This window comes from Puntigrus tetrazona, chromosome 20 (genome assembly GCF_018831695.1).
Source record: "Puntigrus tetrazona isolate hp1 chromosome 20, ASM1883169v1, whole genome shotgun sequence".
NCBI lineage: Eukaryota > Metazoa > Chordata > Actinopteri > Cypriniformes > Cyprinidae > Puntigrus > Puntigrus tetrazona.
The window spans coordinates 20820983-20841541 of NC_056718.1; the positions used below are offsets into that span (position 1 = coordinate 20820983).

The 20559-nt window shown below is 37.5% G+C and overlaps 1 protein-coding gene across 5 annotated transcripts in view; it reads left to right on the plus strand.

Annotated features, from left to right (window-relative positions):
• col12a1b (collagen, type XII, alpha 1b) overlaps positions 1 to 20559 on the plus strand; it is a 66359-nt gene that overhangs the window by 27273 nt on the left and 18527 nt on the right. For 3 of the 5 annotated variants that reach the window (XM_043219638.1, XM_043219635.1, XM_043219639.1), the window contains 37 exons: positions 396 to 525; positions 932 to 1071; positions 1425 to 1557; positions 1944 to 1964; positions 2670 to 2809; positions 3450 to 3579; positions 3786 to 3934; positions 4076 to 4205; positions 5217 to 5356; positions 6027 to 6156; positions 6241 to 6380; positions 6818 to 6947; positions 7035 to 7174; positions 7411 to 7540; positions 7657 to 7796; positions 7881 to 8013; positions 8113 to 8252; positions 8342 to 8471; positions 8551 to 8690; positions 8780 to 8909; positions 9634 to 9776; positions 11182 to 11311; positions 11399 to 11541; positions 11741 to 11870; positions 12762 to 12881; positions 12960 to 13106; positions 13203 to 13319; positions 13930 to 14082; positions 14175 to 14249; positions 15034 to 15173; positions 15282 to 15405; positions 15931 to 16074; positions 16305 to 16469; positions 16555 to 16593; positions 16815 to 16953; positions 17442 to 17584; positions 18266 to 18375. In XM_043219638.1, coding sequence (XP_043075573.1) covers positions 396 to 525; positions 932 to 1071; positions 1425 to 1557; positions 1944 to 1964; positions 2670 to 2809; positions 3450 to 3579; positions 3786 to 3934; positions 4076 to 4205; positions 5217 to 5356; positions 6027 to 6156; positions 6241 to 6380; positions 6818 to 6947; positions 7035 to 7174; positions 7411 to 7540; positions 7657 to 7796; positions 7881 to 8013; positions 8113 to 8252; positions 8342 to 8471; positions 8551 to 8690; positions 8780 to 8909; positions 9634 to 9776; positions 11182 to 11311; positions 11399 to 11541; positions 11741 to 11870; positions 12762 to 12881; positions 12960 to 13106; positions 13203 to 13319; positions 13930 to 14082; positions 14175 to 14249; positions 15034 to 15173; positions 15282 to 15405; positions 15931 to 16074; positions 16305 to 16469; positions 16555 to 16593; positions 16815 to 16953; positions 17442 to 17584; positions 18266 to 18375 — 4758 coding nt within the window. The remainder of the gene's footprint in view (positions 1 to 395; positions 526 to 931; positions 1072 to 1424; positions 1558 to 1943; positions 1965 to 2669; positions 2810 to 3449; positions 3580 to 3785; positions 3935 to 4075; positions 4206 to 5216; positions 5357 to 6026; positions 6157 to 6240; positions 6381 to 6817; positions 6948 to 7034; positions 7175 to 7410; positions 7541 to 7656; positions 7797 to 7880; positions 8014 to 8112; positions 8253 to 8341; positions 8472 to 8550; positions 8691 to 8779; positions 8910 to 9633; positions 9777 to 11181; positions 11312 to 11398; positions 11542 to 11740; positions 11871 to 12761; positions 12882 to 12959; positions 13107 to 13202; positions 13320 to 13929; positions 14083 to 14174; positions 14250 to 15033; positions 15174 to 15281; positions 15406 to 15930; positions 16075 to 16304; positions 16470 to 16554; positions 16594 to 16814; positions 16954 to 17441; positions 17585 to 18265; positions 18376 to 20559) is intronic. The other 2 variants (XM_043219636.1, XM_043219637.1) reach the window with 2 other exon arrangements.

A 20559-nucleotide genomic window follows, 5' to 3' on the forward strand; every position in this document is an offset into this window, starting at 1 on the left:
GACTTGTTTATTATATAGACAACTTACAATAACCTACACAAAGATTGAGGACAACTACAATTTTAAGGATTCAAGTCAGATCACTTCAGTGTTTTTGTGCAATCATGGACAGAGCATCTTGAGCTAATAAGCAACCACTAAGAGCAACATAGCAATATTCTGAGAAATGACCTTTGAAATTTGAAATAACCACCCTGACAAAATCTCAGTATAATGCAATTGAGTTTTCCAGAGGCAAGCATTGCCCTCAGAAGATATAGTTTGGTGGTGTCCTTGTAAAGTTTTCTGTCCTTGTGTAATGGATGGAGACAAGGCGAGTCGGCCTGTCAAAAGCATCTGTTATTCCTTTTCCCTTGATATGTGTTAATGTTAATGTTGACGTTGGTGTTTGACAGGTTGAGGTCAACGGTGACATCACCACTCTGGTTCTCACCAGCCTCCGCTCTCAGACAGAGTATGATGTTGCTGTCACTCCCGTCTACGATGAGGGTCCAGCAAATCCCATGCTTGGCAGCGCAATAACTGGTGAGCTTATAATCCTCACTGATTCTCCAAGATGACACCAATTGGCCGATGATGTTGGTTTGGCAGAAACAATTACTTCACGGCTGCCGGGTTTTGTTTGCTCTGTTGGTGTTGAACTATGTGACGTACTGGCTACAAAACCTGCTATTTCAGCAAGTCTTTCAAGCTCCCTGTCTGGGTAATGAGTGCCATGTGTGACACCAACCTTACCCAAGCCACGTGTATGTGTTCATGGCTTTACTTTATCATTATTTCCTTCATCAGTCTGCAAATCCGCTGACAAACAAGCCACTTTCTTTTACACAGGAACATATTCGCTTGCTTTAACTTGTCATTTTGCATAGTTTACAGTTCCTCTGTTCAGACTAGCTTCTATATTTCACATACTTTCTCTATTAACATTCAGATGTGGTTCCTGCTCCTAAGAACTTGAGGTTTTCTGAGGTGGGCCAGACTTCGTTCAGGGCCACATGGGAGCATGGAGCACCAGACGTTGAACTGTACCGCGTTGGTTGGACCAAGCAGGGCGAGAACAACTTCAAATATGTACGTTCATTCATTCATTTGAAATTGTGAATGAAACTGCTTTAATCCAGTCTTCGGAGTTGCAGCCCCATTTACCCTCACTCTTAAAAATAAAGGCAGTTTTTCAGCAATTCAATTAAACAATTTTTGGGATTCTTAAAGAACCATTTTAAGTGAAAAGTTCTTAAAAAGAACCATTTTGCTCCACTAAATATAACCTTTCAATCAATGGAAAGGTTCCTTGTGTAAACTCTGATGCCAATAAAAAAACTTTATTTTTAAGAGTGTGGAACTGATATTGAAGCAACATCAAATTGCATTTTCATAAAATTTTTTGATGAAAAATAAGACTCACCGGAATTGATCTTTTGTAGGAAATCCTGAGTCGCGAAGAGACAAGCCTCGTTTTGCCAGATTTAGACCCAGACACAATGTATGACGTCACTGTCACAGCCATCTACCCTGATGAGTCGGAGAGTGAGGATCTGATGGGGAGCCAACGCACATGTGAGACTAACACACAACCACACATGTAGAGCAGGGACAAAATCAGTTTACAAAACTTAATAAACCACAGGAAAACTGCTGCTCTTGTCTCATTCAACAAATCTGTTGTGTTCTTGCCAATCACTGAATATGTCAACATTTTTATATGCAAATATATGTCAAATACACAAAATTGTAGCTAATAAATGTATTCAGCAAGAATATAATAAATTTATATTTATAGATTAAAGATGTCTAGCAACTTCCTGCTGATTAGTATGATGAAGACATATTGTTGTGACACAGATAATAATATTTTTAAAAAACATACACATTTACAGTATATACTTTTGTTTTTATAGCTGTTGACAATACAGTAAAATAATGTGTTGTTTATCTTTTTCTAGTGTCAAAGATCATTACACCTGGTATGTTGTTTCCAATGAGAGGAAATGTTTTTGTTAATGTAAATGCTAATGAGGATGATGAACGAAGGAAGATGACGAATTGCATGTGCATTTTTGTGTTCCATCAGAAACTCCTCCACCATCATTTGTCCATCATCATTCATCATTGCCATTTCATTGCTGTCATTTTGTCATCATTGTCATCTGTTGTCAGTCATACATGCGCATGCATAACATGCCCGACTGCATTGTTTTTGTTGCAAAAAAATCCATGCACCTCCATCCTCCTTTCAGGATTGACCCATGATGCTGACGTAACCATCATAATGTCTAGGGGTGGGAATCAATAACCAATTCCAAAAAAAAAAAAAATTTGAATTTAAGGATTTTCATGATCTTTGGTTCCATTTGTGAATGAATTAATGAATCTGTCAAAAAGACTTTTGTTTAGTACTGATTTGTTGTCTGATTACTGACTGGTTCTTTGTATGGTATGTTTAGTTAACATTTGGATTAACAATTTGGAGTTTAGTTGTATAAATTGTATGTTAATAATAAATAGTAGTAATAGATAAAAAAAAAACATAAAAGAACTGTTAAGGTACTGAATTCATCAAGTGGAATCAGAACCAGAATCGTTAAATTCCTCTTGATTCCCATCCCTAATAGTTTTAGCTACAGTTCCAAAGCCAGATTTTGCTGATCAACCTTTCTTTATGCTCTCAGTGCCCACTGGACCACCACAAAACCTCCAGGTTTTCAACGCCACCACTACAACTCTAACCGTGAAATGGGACCATGCGCCAGGCCCCGTCCAGAACTACAAAATCACCTACCAACCCCTTGCGGGTGGAAAACTGCTTTCTGTAAGTACAGCTGTCTCCATTCCTCCTCCAATGAAAGAGTTTTGAAGCAGGACATGGGTAATCTTTCAATTATGTTGATGAGTGGCAGAATATGTTTTAAGACAGTTCAAGGCCTGTGTGTTAATCATTACAGCAAGCAAATGAGAATGTTGTGACAGGAAGCCATTACCAACAGACTCATCTGATGCAAACCATCAAAACATGTCTGTTATGAAGACCTCAAGAATACAAAACCATTACTCTTTTCATGTCTATGAACTTGAAACGAACAGCCCAGTTTGTGAACTGTTTCTATATTAGAGTTGAACAATGGCACTTTCCCCATTTTGTTTATTAATGCAGGATGCTGCTGAATGGTCCCACAAAAATTTGTGCAAAAGTTATTAAAATCACCTTGTTCATGCAAAATATTGGTTAATGTTTATTTTCAGAGTGAAAGCATTTTGTCAAATAGCCAACAATATTTGTAAAATGTTTGTAAAATTACTGTTTAAATGTGTGTAATGTTAACTACATACTTAGGTTTTATTTCTCATAAAATTACCTTGATTATAGAAACAAAATGGTTTGCAAGTGCCATTCTCATTTCATGGAAACCAAAACTATTGAAAGTCTAACTATTGACATTGTTTCTAATCAGGTTCAAGTTGGTGGAAAGAAGAACAGCGTCATTCTTCAGAAGCTTACCCCTGACACCCCTTATTCCATAACCGTGGCTGCCGTCTATCGCAGCGGAGAAAGTAAAGATATTTCCGGCCAAGGAAAAACAAGTAAGTGGCTCCAAGACAGTCCTTTCAATGTCCTGAAATATTTTATGACTCCATTTGGGAAGCAAAAACAATGATAAACTCATTTAGGGAGGATGCATTCCATAAAACATCTTGGTTTTCGCTCACATCTGTTGTCAGATTATTTGAGATGTTATGCAATGAAAACGAGAGGGCATTATGTAACACTGTATGTGATGTTCTTGTAGAAGCCTTAGGAGGAGTGAGAAATCTGCAGGTTTTGAACCCAACAATGACCACACTGAATGTTCGTTGGGAGCCTGCGGAAGGAAAAGTGAAAGAGTATAAGGTCATTTACGTACCTGCGGCTGGCGGTGCCGAAAGCATGGTAGGACTGGTAGGACGTCAAGGATTAACTAAAGAGTAAACTATAATGCAGTGTTATTAAATGTTGATTTGCAGACCTCAAGTGGAAGGGATTTGCACTGTTTCTTTGACTTAAACAGGCCTTATATTGTATATTCTTTCATGAAAACAGGAGCAAGTATCAGGAACCACCACCAGCACAGTTCTGAGAGGCCTTCAGTCCGATACTCTTTATACCGTGACCTTAATTCCTGTTTATGCAGAAGGAGATGGCCAGAGAATGTCTGAGAATGGGAAAACAAGTGAGTTTGCCTTTCTTACTCTCAATATTTTACTTTCACTGATTAAGAATGGAAAAATAGGTGACCAAATGACTCATTTTGACGTTTCTGTCTCATTCTGTCTTCCTGAGAGATTATTATGAGCTTGTGTGGAAATTTACAGCCAACAAAGGTTCTTCAAGGGATCCTTTGGTATTAAGACATATATGTCTTAATATAACATAAATTATATCTCTTACTAAAATATGAAGTAGAAAGCCCATGAAAGATTTAGGTTATTTAAAAAAAAACCCATTGTTTTGTACATATTTTGCATTATTTTGATGGCTTAAAATGGTTCCACTACCTGTTGATATTTTTACCACTACACCACTAGGAATACACAACTGGAAAATTATATGATGACTACAGCTACTTAAAGAACATATAGGTGGAGATGGATATAATGCAATTTAAACCACCTTGTTTACATACAAACAGGATTACATCTAGCATTTCTTGTCTCAGCCATTTGTAAGCTCTTTCAGTAGCTGTGGTCTACTAAAAGAATCAGGGCTAAAGTGAAAAGAGCAAAAAAGCGAGTCTTTAGGAAGTTTTATTCTGTTCTGTTCGCCACTTCTTACTGCTAAGAAAGCAATGAAATCTTACATTGCTTCTCTGCCCTTAAACTGAAAATTACTACCAAAAACCATACAGTTTATTTTTTGAGTTGTGTAAATCAAGTTGTGTTGCAGTAAAAAGCACCAGTAGTCCAAAAACACTGTTGAATTTTTTAAATAACGTACATGTTTCATGAGTTTCTACTACATATTTCAGCAAGACACATCATTTGTGTTACGTTAAGACATACGTGTCTTAATACCCATGGATCTCTTTCATAAGAAGTGGTTCTTTGTTAGGCCCAGAATGTTTATTTTTAGGAGTGAATATGGATATTGCACTACTCTGTTCAAATTCCAGTCTGGAAGTATGATCTGGATTATGCTTCATATACTTGATGCCAAAACAGTAAAATGGAAATCTTCTTTACAGGGGCTCTGGGTGGTGTGAAGAATCTGAGGGTCACCGACCCAACCATGACCTCTCTGAATGTCAAATGGGACCCCGCGGATGGGGCCGTGCGCCAGTACAAAATATTCTTCGTCCCAGCAGCTGGAGGAACTGAAGCGATGGTGGGGCTTTGTTTCTCACAACTATTTTTCCACAAAAAAAACAAGACATTTTTAACAGTGCTTAAAGGAATAGTTCACCCAAAAATGAAAATTCTGTCATCATTTACTCAACCTCAAGTAGTTCCAAGCTTGTATGAATTTCTTTGTTCTGCCAAAAACAAAAAGAAGGTATTTTGAAAAAAGTGAACCAATACAGCCTGGTTACAAACGTTTTTCAAAATATCTTCCTTTCAATTTATTCAGATTTGGAACTACTCAAGGGTGAGTTAATGAGGACATAATTTTTATTTTTGGGTGAACTATTCCTTTGTCATAAAAATAATGTCTCATTGCAAAAAAGTAAAATATTAATTTGTTAAATTTATATAGTAGCGCTCTTCCCAGGTCATAGACCTCAGATAATCGATTAAGTTGGACAGTAGACATCTGCCCAATCCAGAAACAAATGATTGCAGCTGCAGATCATGATATAGAAACAACATAGTAACACATAAAAATATATCAAATGAATAGAAATAACAAAGAAACAAATGTAAAGAACAAATACAAAACAGATACACGCAACAAAAATACTTAGAGAAAGCATTACAGCTGGTAGTACAGGAACTGGAAAGTGTCTAAAGAACTCTAAAGAACATCACTGAATTTTTTTCCCCATTGTTGTAAATAGGAACAAGTACCTGGTGCCCAAACGTCTATTGTTTTAAGAAACCTGCAGCCTGATACTCCATACACAGTGTCTGTGGTTCCAGTGTATCCCGCCACAGAGGGCAGGCGCCAGTCTGAGAATGGGAGGACATGTGTGTATTAACCTTGTAGCTTATTAGGCATCTTTAACCAGACACACTATCTATGTAATAAAACTATTATTTATTCCATTCTAGTGCCTCTTGGAGGTGTTCGAAACCTCCGTCTTATCGATGCCACCTTCACAACGCTCACTGCCACATGGGATGCCGCCGACGGGAACGTGCAGGGATACAAAGTGCTATACGTGCCCACCGACGGAGGATCTGAGCTCATGGTAGGAATATCTGAATATTTCAAAGTTTCTTTATACAGTGTTGATGTCACAAGTGGAAAGCTCTCTAAAATCTAATGGCACAGCTTGCAGACAGACGTATATAGACATAGTCTTCCTTTGAGGACCAGAGATGAGAGAGTGATGTAATGAAACTCTAGTTGAATTCTCATTATGCTGAAAAACCTGCTTGAAAGTTTACAACTGGGAGCACCAATGTTTAGACGAAGCTGGAATAAACTGTGAAAATAATCTGTTTGGCAAGCTGCAAAAAGAGAGTTCAGTTTTCTTTTAGTTTACAAGTTTAGTTTTCTTTATCACTTCAAATGGGAAAACCATGAGCAACCAATCTTTGTTAAAACAAACCACGGTTCCTTAGTTGGAATAGGTTAGAAGAAGATATAGCGTACTGTACTGAGCTCCATTTTCTGTTTTTTCAGGAACAAGTGTCTGAGAGCACCACAACATTAGTGCTAAGTAAACTCCTGCCAGACACCATGTACACAGTGACTGTTTTGCCAGTGTACGCTGAAGGAGATGGACCTCAACTCTCTCAGAAGGGAAAGACAAGTAAGTGACCCCAAAATGACATCAGTCACTCTGAAGGTTTGGACACATTTTGTCAATCTTGAGTCAACTTTGTTGTTGTTTTCTTAGAACCTTTGGGCAGTGTGAGGAACCTACAGGTAATAGATCCAACCATCAGCACCCTGAACGTACGCTGGGAGCCAGCGGAAGGCAGTGTGCGGGAATACATCGTCATTTACGTTGCTGCTGGAAGCCAAGATCAAGAAGTGGTGAGAACAATTTCCATGGATGTTCCAGAAATAGCAAACAAATGCCACTTGTACACTTATTTTGATTTAGTTTTGAAACTTCTAAATGCATGTTCTGGACTTATTATACAAATTATTTGTTCTTCCATATGTAAATTTCACAAAATGTGCACATTATACAAGTTCCACCTGTAAAGCATTTCTATGCGGAAGCTTCTTTTGTAGAGGTGCAAACAGGTTGTGTATTTTTACTGCAGGATCAAGTCTCTGGAACCACAACCTCCACTGTTTTGAAGAACTTGGAGTCTGACACAACCTACACTGTGACATTGGTGCCAGTATATCACGAGATGGAAGGCAAACCTCTTTCTGAGAGTGGAAGAACAAGTGAGTTCATTGTGAAGACATAAAATAATGCATCTTTTCAATGAACTTGGTCACAAATTGAAATGTTTGGCTATTGTTTAGTATGACTCTATAAAGTTCACTAATCCGATTTTCAGGACCACTGGGTGGAGTTCGCAACCTTCAGGTTACCGATCCCACCAGCAGCACCCTAAATGTGCAATGGGAGCATGCTGACGGGAATCCTCGCAATTACAAGGTTTTCTATGTCCCGCAACCTGGAGACAGTGAGAAGATGGTAAGATGTGAGGAGGTACATTTTATTTTTCTATATGAAGGACGTTCCACATGTTTTGACCAAATCTCTTGTTTTTGTAATCAGGAATTAGTTTCTGGTGGCACAACAAGCACCGTCTTGCGTAATCTCGATGCTAACACAGTGTACAAGGTCACATTGTTGCCTATGTATGAAAATGATGTGGAAGGAAAACGTCAGTCAGAAAATGGAAAGACAAGTGAGTTGAGATGTTTATAACTCGCAAATTCAGGATGTAGAATGCATGAGGGATCCCTGTTTAACGTGTGAGTTCAACATGTCTGTTTTATTAATGCAGAACCTCTGGGAAGTGTGAAGAACCTCCAGGTGACAGACCCAACTGTGAATTCTTTGAGAGTGCGATGGGACCCAGCAGATGGAGATGTTCGTCAGTACAATGTCATCTACGTGCCTGTTGCTGGTGGCGCTTCAAGCATGGTAATTAATTAAGTAACTATTTTTGTTGAGTTTTTGTCCATTTATTTTGCTTGTTATTAACTGTGTGACTACAATGATCTACTTTTCAGACCCAAGTGTCAGGAATGTCCACCAATACTATTCTGAGAAACCTACAACCAAACACAGAGTACAGGGTCACTGTAGTACCAGTATATCCCGATGCTGAAGGAAAGAAACAGTCAGAGAAAGGAAAAACAAGTGTGTTACTTCAATGTCAAGTTTGAATGTTGCTCCCTTAGCATATAGCATGTCTAATCAAAATTCTCGCAATTCTCAGAGCCTCTGGGTGGAGTAAAGAACCTGCAGGTCACTGATCCCACAACCAGCTCATTGAAGGTGCGCTGGGAGCCCGCCGAAGGTAACGTGCGGCAGTATCGAATCTTCTACGTCCCAGCAACTGGTGGTGCTGAAGACATGGTAAGAGCTGATCTGCTGAAGAGGCTGGATTGTCTTTCTGGACATGTAAATGATCTTTAGTAACTTTTCTAAATGTCAAATGTCAACAGGAGCAAGTTTCTGGAGGCACCACCAACACAGTCCTGAGGAACCTTCTGTCAGATACGGTCTATACAGTGACTGTAGTTCCTGTTTATCCAGAGGGAGAGGGTCTTCGGCAGTCTGAGAAAGGAAAGACACGTAAGTTGTACTTGGGAGTTATGCATAACTGTTACTATCGCTCAAAAATCATGTGGTGCCAAGTAAACAAATCAAACGATTTGTTAAGTAGAGCTGTGCTATGGCTTTTCTTTGTTTCCGGACTTTTTCAGGAAAATTGTTGGATAGAGAATAAAGGGGAAGTTTTTTTTTTTTTTTTACTTGGACCAAACATTTCAGCAGAACTCCCTAGCAACTACATAGCAACATCGAAAACACTCTGAACACCCTAAGCAGCAACTCATAACTAGCAACTGGGTTTTATATGCTTCACAACTCATTGTACATGTTTGTATAAAGGCTAAAAATGGGTTTTTACGTTAGCTCACTACTTAATTTTATTTTTATGCTAGTCTGTTGCACTGAAAGAAATTGGATACTTTGAACTCATGTTGGAGAATTTTAACAGATTTCTGTAGAAATAGTCACATCTGCTTCGGTTTAAAAAGCACACTAAGCAGTTTTAGCATCAACCCTAAATGCCCCCCACCACCTGCCTTTCTTTTTTGGCACTTTCTCACCATAAAACCCGTCTGCGCTGCTGTCAAATGCTTCGCTCAGCATTAATTCCTGAACTTTACTAAGCTTCCTCCTGGTAAAACGCTTCTGTGAGCTGTTCGACTTCCTCCGCTGTTCTGTAAATTCCTTGTTCTCACTCTGCCGTTTTGTGGCTTCTTATTCAACACACTCTCACCCTCTTTCACAGTTCCAAGAGTCCCACCCCGGAATATTCAGGTCTACAACCCAACTCCCAACAGTCTGAATGTGCGCTGGGAACCCGCCTCTGGCCAGGTGCAACAGTACAGGGTTGCATACGCCCCACTGAGTGGAATCCGACCTCTTGAGTCTGTGAGTGATGCACAGTTTTACATATTTACATTTATGCATTTTGGGGACACTTTTATGCATAAGTTATGTCCTAAATATACATTAAAAGAAATCAGTGATTTAGCATCATTCTGCGACAGTTGAGGACCAGACCAGACCATTTTCATAAAATATAGTTTAAAAATAGTTTAAAGATTTTAGACACATCCAATCAGAATGCAATCAGCTGTCAATCCTCAGCTTAAAAAATAGCTACACTAGCTACACTACACAAGAAAACCCCAAAGAAACAGTAGCCAAAAACATTAAAACTGTAAAAGAGGCCTGTCATTTCAGATAGATATTAGACTATATAATAAAAACCAACAAGCACCTCAATTAACTCAAACACGTAAATTTACACAAAATGCAGCTAATAAACCCAAAACAAAGACAATGAATTGAATACAAAATGATAAACTGCAGTATTTAACTAAATATTTATTAAACTACAGCAAGTAAAATGGCTTTTGTGAACCCTACTGGGGGATGACTCATATGAATCTGCAAATCTATTTATTTGAACAAGTTCATTGCTACAACAAACCATCTGAATCGATTCACTGAAATTAATTAGAATTTCAAATACTGCTTCAGAGAAAGAGAGTGAAAGGGGGTATTTTAGCATAACTTGTCTGTTTATGGTTTATAGAATTTTTATTTAGGATTCACGTCTACTTAATGGACATAGTAGTTTGTTATTGAATGACTGAAAACTAGTTTTTGTTTTTATTTTATGTTAATTGTGTCCTTAATTAAAGTCAATACGATGTTTAGCACCTAGTCTTTTGCTTTTGGACATCTTTTGCTGGGTTTACCATAGAGAGAAGCTCTTTAGGAACTGTATAAAGTCTTTCAGGCTCACAAGTCTCCCTGCATATCTAAACAAAACAAGTTGGGACGCAAAAGAGAAATTTTCATATCCTGGATGCTGACCCATATTTGTCAAATCCATCAGTTTGTGCCAGAAGTGATTCTGTCATAAGCGTTGGTGTATGGAAAGTATGCAGCTGCCATCAGTGATGTGAAGCCTACAAATGAGAAACAAATTAGCAGATGGGGTGATAATCCAGCAGTGTGTTGACAGGTAGGGGTTTCCCTGTCACCCCTGAATCCAGTCTCTCTTCGGCTCCCTTTGCTCCCTGGGGGCAATTACGCTGATCTGACAGTATTTATGTAGCATTTAACCCCATGAGCACATCTGTTTGCATTACATATCTATTTGGAAATGTTATCTAGCTCCGTTAATCTAAACAGGGGCTTAACAGTGACATCATTATGTATATTCGCTTTGCCAGATTCGTAACATTTCTGCTGGATTGTCATACAGTGGATGTTTGTGAATATACTTGTCTTTTTATTATCTAAGTGATGGTCTTCTCCACAGGTTCTTGTTCCTGGAAACATGAACAGCGCTTTCCTAGATCAGCTCGTCCCGGATACACCGTACTCTGTGAATGTGATGGCGGTATATGCTGATGGAGATGGACAAGGAATTAACGGAAAAGGAAAAACATGTGAGCTACATCTTTAAAAAATATGTTTTATGGGATGAAATGGAAATTCACTCTTTATTTACGATCTTATTGTGTTTTTTTTTGAAGTACCACGAGCTGGACCCAGAAACATGAGGGTCTTCGAAACCACCACAAGCACAATTAGCATCGGCTGGGATCACGCTGAGGGTCCCGTGCAACAATATAAGATTGCATATGCTCCGTTGACGGGAGATCCCATCACAGAATTTGTAAGTAAATATAGTTATTCGTCAATACTTTTCATTTGAAACTCTTTGTATTTGCACAGCATTTAGGTCTACAACACGAAGTGAACATAAACAAACAAAAAACATGATTCATCAGCGCGCATTATTCTGAAGAAGCCAAACTCTCAACTGATAAGTGGCTGTGGTTGCTCAGCTAAAATATATATATTTTTTCCTGCAGACTGTTGTTCCCGGCAACAGAAATAATGCTATTCTTCAGAATCTGCTTCCTGACACCCCATACAACATCACAGTTACGGCAGTTTATCCTGAGGGACCTGGAGGATCACTAAATGGAAATGGGAGAACACGTAAGTCACACAAGTACATGTACTGCTTTGATTTCTTACCTTTGGATATATTTTCTGTGATTGCTATCAAAATCACGTACCTATGCACTATTGCAGGATGTTTTGTAGTATTAATAATGTGAGCTATGTGTACTTGCACTTTAAAAACTCACTAGGACCTATCAGACCCCAATCATGAATGACAAGATAACTTTATATAATTGAAACACTACGTGGTTGAGTACATAGGGTATTATTGCATAATGTATAGTGCGTCATTTAGAATGCAGCTAGTATGTTTTAGAGTAACTACCTTGTTTAATGCAAAGCGTGATATTATTTCAGCTGTTGAATACAAATTGTGCTCCTTTAAATGATAAGTATCTTAATTATAAGTATTTTATTTTAGTGGTTATTTTAGTATTATTAGCATTTATTTTTATAATTTCATTTTCTGTTTTTATATTGTTATTTAAATTTTTAATTAAAGTTGTTTTATTTTAGAATTATTTTCTTCATATATTTTCAGTAATTAATGTGTTTTTACCACATCATAAAAAATGTAATTTATATTCATAAATTCTTTCTTTCTTGCTTTTGTTAAAAAAACTTGATTTAGTAGTTCAGTACCCTAAAGTAACTTCACCAAAACAGCAGCTCTCAACCCTAAGTCATTTTTAAGGGTTAAAGGAGAATATGAGTAATTAATTGCTGGTAGGGCACGGTGGAGAGTTTGGAAAACTGTGTTTGCATTGGCATAAGCTAGCATTAAATCTGCAAGTTAGCATGGGCTAGAATCCAGAACATCCTTCAGCTACCAGCAACAACTCAGCACAGCTAAAACATTACTGTACATCTGTGTAATTCTTGTTATAACTTTTTTTTTTTGCTTACTTATTTGGATCTTTTTAGTCGGCCTGTTGGCTCCTCAGAACCTGCGTGTCTCAGACGAGTGGTACACACGCTTCCGTGTGTCCTGGGATCCAGCTCCAGCTCCAGTCATGGGCTACAAACTAGTTTATCAACCAACAGGTACCAAATACTGCAAATCATAACTGACTCTGTTTTCTTTCTGTTGAAGTTTCATCAATGCATCCATTTTTCTTTCAGATAAAGATGAGTCTTTGGAGGTATTTGTTGGTGACGTCACCAGCTATACCCTACATAACCTGCTTCCCGGTACAACGTATGATGTTAAGGTGTACGCCCAATACGATGGTGGTGTCAGCAAACCTCTCATGGGACAAGGAACAACATGTATGTTTTCAGATGTTTAAATTTGTTTGTGCATTGTTTTATGTTACTCAGCAAGATTTTTAATTCGAGCGCAACATTTCTGTCTTGACCTTTCAGTGTATCTCAATGTGACCAACCTGGAGTCGTACGATGTTGGCTACGACAGGTTCTGCATCAGATGGACGCCTCACCGTGCCGCAACTTCATACAGAATCAAGCTGAACCCTCTAGACCGTGAGTCAAACTCGGGAGGCTTTTTACTGTATTTTTCATTATGTATGCACTACCAGTCAAATGTTTGGGGTCAGTCAGATGATTTACATTTATATATTTCGAAAGAAAAAGATTAGCTTGATTAAAAGTGATAGTGAAGATAGTGTATCACAATTTCTACAAAGATATTAAGCAGCACAAACAATTCAGAAATGCATCACAAAAATAAGTTATATTTTAAAATACATTTGAAAAGAAGATCATTAATATAAACTAATATTTTTTGTTTGTTTGTTTTTGGTCAAATACTGTAAATGCTGAGCAGAAGAGACTTAAAAAATCTCACAGACCCCAGACTTTTTAATGGTAGTATGTGACACTGTTATTTTAGTATCACTTATATGAGATTCATTTATATGTTTTCATTAATATTTAGAAACTTTATATTTTCTTTTTTCATTTTATATTTAAGGACGTTCTTTAGTTAAAGCATTTTTTGGTGTCTTTTTGTCATTTTTCATATTCTCTTTAAAACGCTGAGAAAATGCAAAATGCTGTAATATGTTTTGATATAGTGTAAATACTGCAGTATGTTTCGATATGGTGATGCTATTGTATGATCTTTTTGCAGCGGCAGCTAAAGGTCAGCAGGAGATCACCATCACTGCGGGTCAGAGTCAATATTGTTTTGAAGGTTTGAGCCCAGACTCCCTCTACAACGCCACTGTATTTGTCCAGACGCCCAATCTAGAGGGGCCCGGAGTCAGTACTCGAGAACGCACCCGTGAGTCCAGGTTTTAGCCCTATTTTAACACACATTCATTCATCTGCTGAATTTTAACATTGATGCCTTCTGACTTCTTTTGGTTCCTCTAGGTGTTAAACCCACACCTGTGCCAACAAAACCACCCACTCCTCCTCCACCACCCACTATTCCACCTGGCTGGGCAGGTAAGGGCTTTCAACGGATGCTTTAGAAACATATTTTTCATTTATCATATTGATTGTCAGTTTCTGTGGCAGAAGGTTTCCACTGGCAAGCAGCACCCATGTTTGTAATTAGATTGAGTTTGGAAACATTAGAATAAAATGTCCAGAGCTTTTATGCATTGCAAACAAGCTGTAGATCTGCTTCTTTGGAATGAGTTTGGATCAAATTAAAATCAGTTTTAAAGCCTTGGAGAAAATCCTTCTGCTAATAAAATACGTATTCTTTCCTTTTGTCTTCAATTCATAAAAAAGATTCCTAAATTCACGCTGGATCACTCTCAAAACCTGTTTATTCATCACATGAGAAGCCTACAAGTGGCCAAATGCTTCAATATGTGATGGTTTCCACTCCAGAGGAGTCAGCTGGATCTAAGTAGAGAAAGACGTGGACTAATCCACCTAGGATTATAAACTTAGGAGAGCCCTTTTTCGAAAAGCTGAGAACATTGCTTGATTACATAAAGAGGACCATGTAGATGCCAATTGTGTGATTGAAAAATACACCATTAATTAGTTCCTTTTTAGACCTTTTGGATTTCATATATCCTTCATTCTTGCATAATTCTCCAGAAAGTGTGACCAGTTTTGACAGTAAACATGGAGGTTAATTATATTTGGGGTTTTTTTCGATTGTGTTTGTTAGTGAGATTTCATTAGCCTTTTTCTGCTCTTGTGTAAAAGTTTAATTAGAAACAAGAGCTGTTCTTGCATGCCGAAGTTCATAGAGTTGTTTTTGTGTTCTCAGTATGCAAAGGAGCAAAGGCAGACGTGGTTTTCCTCATCGATGGCTCCTGGAGTATCGGAGATGATAGTTTTAGCAAAGTGGTCCAGTTTGTCTTCAGCGTCGTTGGAGCCTTTGATGTCATTGGCCCATCGGGAATGCAGGTATTGTGACTTGTTTGCAACTTTGAGAAATGCAATATCTGTTTGGTCAGATACATCACTGAATCATTGTCACTGTTTAATGATATTGCAATATGTTTTTGTCAAAAGATTTCATTCGTGCAGTACAGTGACGATGCAAAGACAGAATTCAAACTCAATGCATATAACGATAAAGGCACTGCACTTTCTGCTCTGAAACTTATCCGCTACAGAGGAGGAAACACTAAGACAGGTATTACTCAAACACACCTGACATCCCTTAAGCTCATATGCTTACTGTATGTCATAACAGAAATCATCTCAATTTCAAAAACTATTAACTATGTTTTTAATTATTATTTTGAATTATTTAATAATATAATAATGTTTTATAATTTGTATTATTATTTGGAATATTTTATGTTATCCAAAATTTTTTGACATTTAAAAAAAAAAAATGTATACATGTATTTATAAATATATATGTATACATGTATTTATATATATATATATATATATATATATATATATATATATATATATATATATATATATATATATATATATATATATAAATTATATATTAATTATATTTTAGTTTTATTTATTTGAACTTTGCTGTGAAATCTGACTTGGAACATTTCCTGACAAATACATTTTTAAATTTGTTGATGCTGAGTAGGTTTTTGCCAAGTAGTGACTGGAATGTTAATTTTTATATTTGTTAAACTTATGAGGCAATAGTATTATTAATGTTACCTCTCTTTTAAAATCCCAGGCGTGGCTCTGAAGCACGTGTACGAGAAGGTCTTCACTCTAGAGAGTGGAATGAGAAGAAACGTACCAAAGGTTGTGGTGGCCGTAACAGATGGACGTTCTCAAGATGAAGTGAACAAGAATGCTGCCAAGCTACAGCAAGCTGGTATGACTCACTGCTGATCTTTAAAGTTTATGACATAAACATGAGCTCATAATGCCGTGACCACATCAACACCTATTCAGAATTTAAAAGCTGATGAACAATGTACGCAGAGCTTTGACAATCAGTAAAAGCACACAACATAAGTATGTTTATTTTCATACAAGAGAACTTCATTAATGCTTTCAATATGGTCACTTTAAGATGTGCTAATGTAGGATGTGCTGTTTCAGGTTACAGCGTGTTTGTGGTTGGCGTGGCGGATGTGGACTTCGTCGAATTGCAGAACATTGCCAGCAAACCGAGCGAGCGCCACGTCTTTGTTGTGGACGACTTTGATGCCTTCTCCACCATTCAGGACAACCTGGTCACGTTCATCTGTGAAACTGCAACATCCAGTGAGTTTGTAGTACTTGACATGTAACTTTTACAGCTGATCTGCGTGAACCTTACATTAATTTTGTTTATGTTTTGCTTCCACAGGCTGTCCATTGATCTATGTGAATGGATTCACATCACCAGGTATGCATGTGGTTTATGCATTGCACAAAGTTTTAATGTTTAATGTTTGTCCTTCTGCTCACAAAGACTGCATTTATTTGATTGAAAATACAGTAAAACAGTAATATTGTGGAATATAAGCAACTGTTTTGTATTTGAATATGCTAAATCTTTTGAATGGTAGTGTAATGTATGTGTTTATGTATGTTTACCACACTAACATGATTGATAAACTTTACCAGGATTCAGAATGCTGGAAGCTTTCAATCTGACTGAGAAGATGTACGCTAATACCAAAGGTGTCTCTATGGAGCCTGGTTCCTTCAACAGCTACACCGCTTACAGGCTCCACAAGAACGCTTTCCTCAGCCAGCCCTCATCGTGAGTTCAAACCCCTCCTGATTAGACGCTTAATGCTGATCTTGTGTATAAATAATAAATAAATGCAGTCTTACCGATCGCAAACCTTCTAAACAGTAGATTATTCTGCTGTTAGATTACAACAATAATGGTCATTAATATTCAGTTTGTGAGATGACAGTCTGGCAGTTTGAGTACAGACCTTACTGTTAAAGTAGTGTGGTATTAGACTCATTGGAGGGCTGTAGGGCTAAACTGAGAGCCGTAGAGTTAAACTGAGAGCTTTGTTGTCTTTTTTTGCATGCTGCTGCTTGCCCAGGTAAAGCCCACTATCCAAATGCATTCAAAGCCACAGCTCTCCCACACATTTCCTTAATTATTTTACCATACGAAAGTACTGAAATACTGGATCAAATAAATTCATTCACTTTGACCTGCCAGTGCTGATGTCTGCAGTAAAAAACAGATCCTCCTCTTTGCTCTGGCTGATTTTGTCAACGTTTTTACAGATATATTCATCCTGATGGCCTGCCTTCCACATACACCATCATTCTGATGTTCCGGCTGTTGCCAGACTCACCGACCGAGGCCTTCGATATTTGGCAGGTGTCAGACAAGAATTACAAACCTGAGACAGGTGTCACCATCGACCGTAAGTGGTCCAATAAATCCAATGAAGTCTTCAATTTTCTCATAAAGCGCAAATAAGAACAAATAAGAAATCGACTATTAGGTTTTTCATCATCGAAAATAACTCCTACAACAAATCACAAGCACTTTTGCTGGAATATAAAAGATCAGTGATTTGTTTATAAACTTTAATCAGTTCCAGTGGATGCTTCCAAGGCCACCATAAATCTCTTGCCATTAAAAAACTTTGTGTCAGCCAGCTAGATAACTATATCTTGGTTGCAAGTTTAAATCAGAAGACTTCATAACAACGGTGATTGCAGAAAACCACATGTTGAAGTTTGCAAAGCTTACACACTCCCTATTTTTACTGATTCCTGCACACTGCCTGCATTCATTTCTCTAGACTTTTACATTGTCAACACATTATGTCTCCTTTAATTTCTTCTAATGAATTCAAGGAACATCTGAGACAAAGTTGATACTTATATAACATATCTGAGATCTCCATTGAGAAAGTAATAAAATTTTCCTCTATGCTTCTTTCTCTCTCTGTCCCAGTTATCAGATTTGGCCTAATCCACCACATCCCCTTTAGTCCAACAACTTGTCCTATCATATCTTTCTATTTACTGTAGAGAATTTTGTTTGTTCTCATTTACGGTTGTTTTTGGAATATTTAACTCTTTGTTTCTCTCTTCAGCATCCGCCCAAACTGTGTCATTTTATAATAAGGATACAACAGGAGAGATCCAACGAGCCACATTTAAAAATGATCAAGTCCGGAGAATCTTCCATGGAAGCTTCCATAAGGTAAAGAGTGCTTTTATACATGTTGATTGTGTGGTATTTTGTGTTGTATGTTGATAATCTAGTGTGGTTTGTTTAGCAGAAGGTCCTTGTACAAAGATTTTTGTTGATCTTTCAAAAAACAGGCTTATATCACGGCCTTTAACACAAATATGCTTGTGGTGATGGAGATTTATATTAGTTGGGTTATGCAGAAATCATGTAAAATTGGCTTTTTTTGCAAAATTGGAAATTGGTGGCAGTTAGCAAATAGGTGGAGACATGTGCCCGCATTCTCCACCATAAATGGCGCCTATGTCAGCCACATACCCAGAGCCAAACTGTGTGAGGTCTCCAGCAAAGTGGGCTCAAAACAAATGTCCATTATGTCTGAATGCAGCAAAACATGCACAGATGTCCACAGATATAGATCAAGGGAGCCGTTTCTTTCAAGAAGACAACAGTCTACAACTGCGGAATAGAAATATAGGACAAAGAGAGGTCACTGTCAGCAAGTTCACCCACTGAGAGGGTTTGAATTGAAACGGGCATGTTTTGATTTGAGCATGAAGGGTTTTGGTGAGATTTTCGCCAAAAGGCAAAAAATGGTCTCTGCCTATTTTAAAATTGAGCTTTGATGTGCAAAACATTCACAATGCTCAATTGTCAGTTAATCATAACAGAGGTGTAGAAATACAAGACACGTTCAGGGTGTTGCAACATTGTACTCTGGTGCCTTCAGTTGCGCCATTTCTATTATTGATGCACAGCTGCTTGTTTCAAGTTCTGTTTAATCATCGAGGTTCTGTGCATCATTTTTACAATTTGATCACTTAATGTGTTCTGCATTGTGCAGGTGATTTGCATGTCATATCACTGTACTGTTTCTTCAGTAACTTGTTTTTTAAAATGGAATTATTTTCATTTGCAAATAAACTGCTATGATTATTATTTGTAAAATATTTAAGTTCTGATTAATTTTCTGTTTAAACTTCCATCCATAACTTTCATAGCCTAATTCTTTCTATTCATTCATCGTTTACATTGTTCACATTACATTACAGTTCATTTACACACAGATTGAACTTGATTACATTGCATGCATTGCCAGTACCAACCTGTTCATGCCATTTGTCACATTAACAGTGATGTAGTTGATTAATTATGATGCAAACGTGTTTCAGAAGACCAGAAATCACCGTCATGAGAATCTATAAGCATATTTGGTAAGGCCAGGAAAAAAAGTGTTTCCCTGGCAGGCAAACTGGAAAATATTGAATCACTTCTCAATAAACAATTACATCAGAGCTCCAGCAGATGCCAAACGCGGAGCAGGTGAAATGCTTTGAGCTGATTTATTTGTTCATCCTTATCTTTAGTCAGTGTCTCTGTCTGGCCTGGATCCTGACGGTCCTTCAGATTGCCTGTCAAAGTTGACCACAGGGGAAATTCTTGCGGTTTGACTGAGAGGTGTGGTGGCTTGTTTGTTGTGGTTTTAGCCTGTGTGAACATCCCTGCTGCTTTTCATACGTCTATAGCCTTAGGTGACACATTGCCAGTCACTTAAGACTGGATGGTATGACAAGATTCTGCATTGCATGTTATACCATGGTAGATATTCTATGATTGAGCAGGACTGTTTTGCAATATTTGCATGTGAGGGTGACAAAGACTAATGTGAAAATACAGAGCAGGACTTGTCCAAAAGAATTTATTGGGTGTTACAAAATGTGGTGCATTAATCTAAAAATCAGTTGAGGTCTGTTTATATCAGCTGTTTTTATAATATTTAGTTGTAAGTATTTGGTTTTTAACTCAAGTGTTATATAAAGTAAGCTTTTTTTTGCTCTGAGGCCAGACTTACCATTCATTTGTTATGAAAATATTTTTTTGGTTCAAATTCAAGCTTGAAGTATTCTTTTTCATTTAAAAAGTGTTTAATTTACAGGATTGGCCAAAGCAGGCATTACTGCATGATTATTTAGTATATAAACTATTTTTTCCATTGAGTTTCTTTGTAAGAGAGCATAAAGGGTTCAAAATCTGCCCTGCTGCGTCATATGACAGTTTCTAATGAAAGCAAATGGAGTGGCATAAGTGTTCATCTTTAAGCTTGATTAATTGTTCATGCTTCAGATCTTTCCTGCTTGGAAAGGAAATGATGTCTGAATTTCAGAAATGAAGTGTTTTTCTAAGAGCTGCATGGTT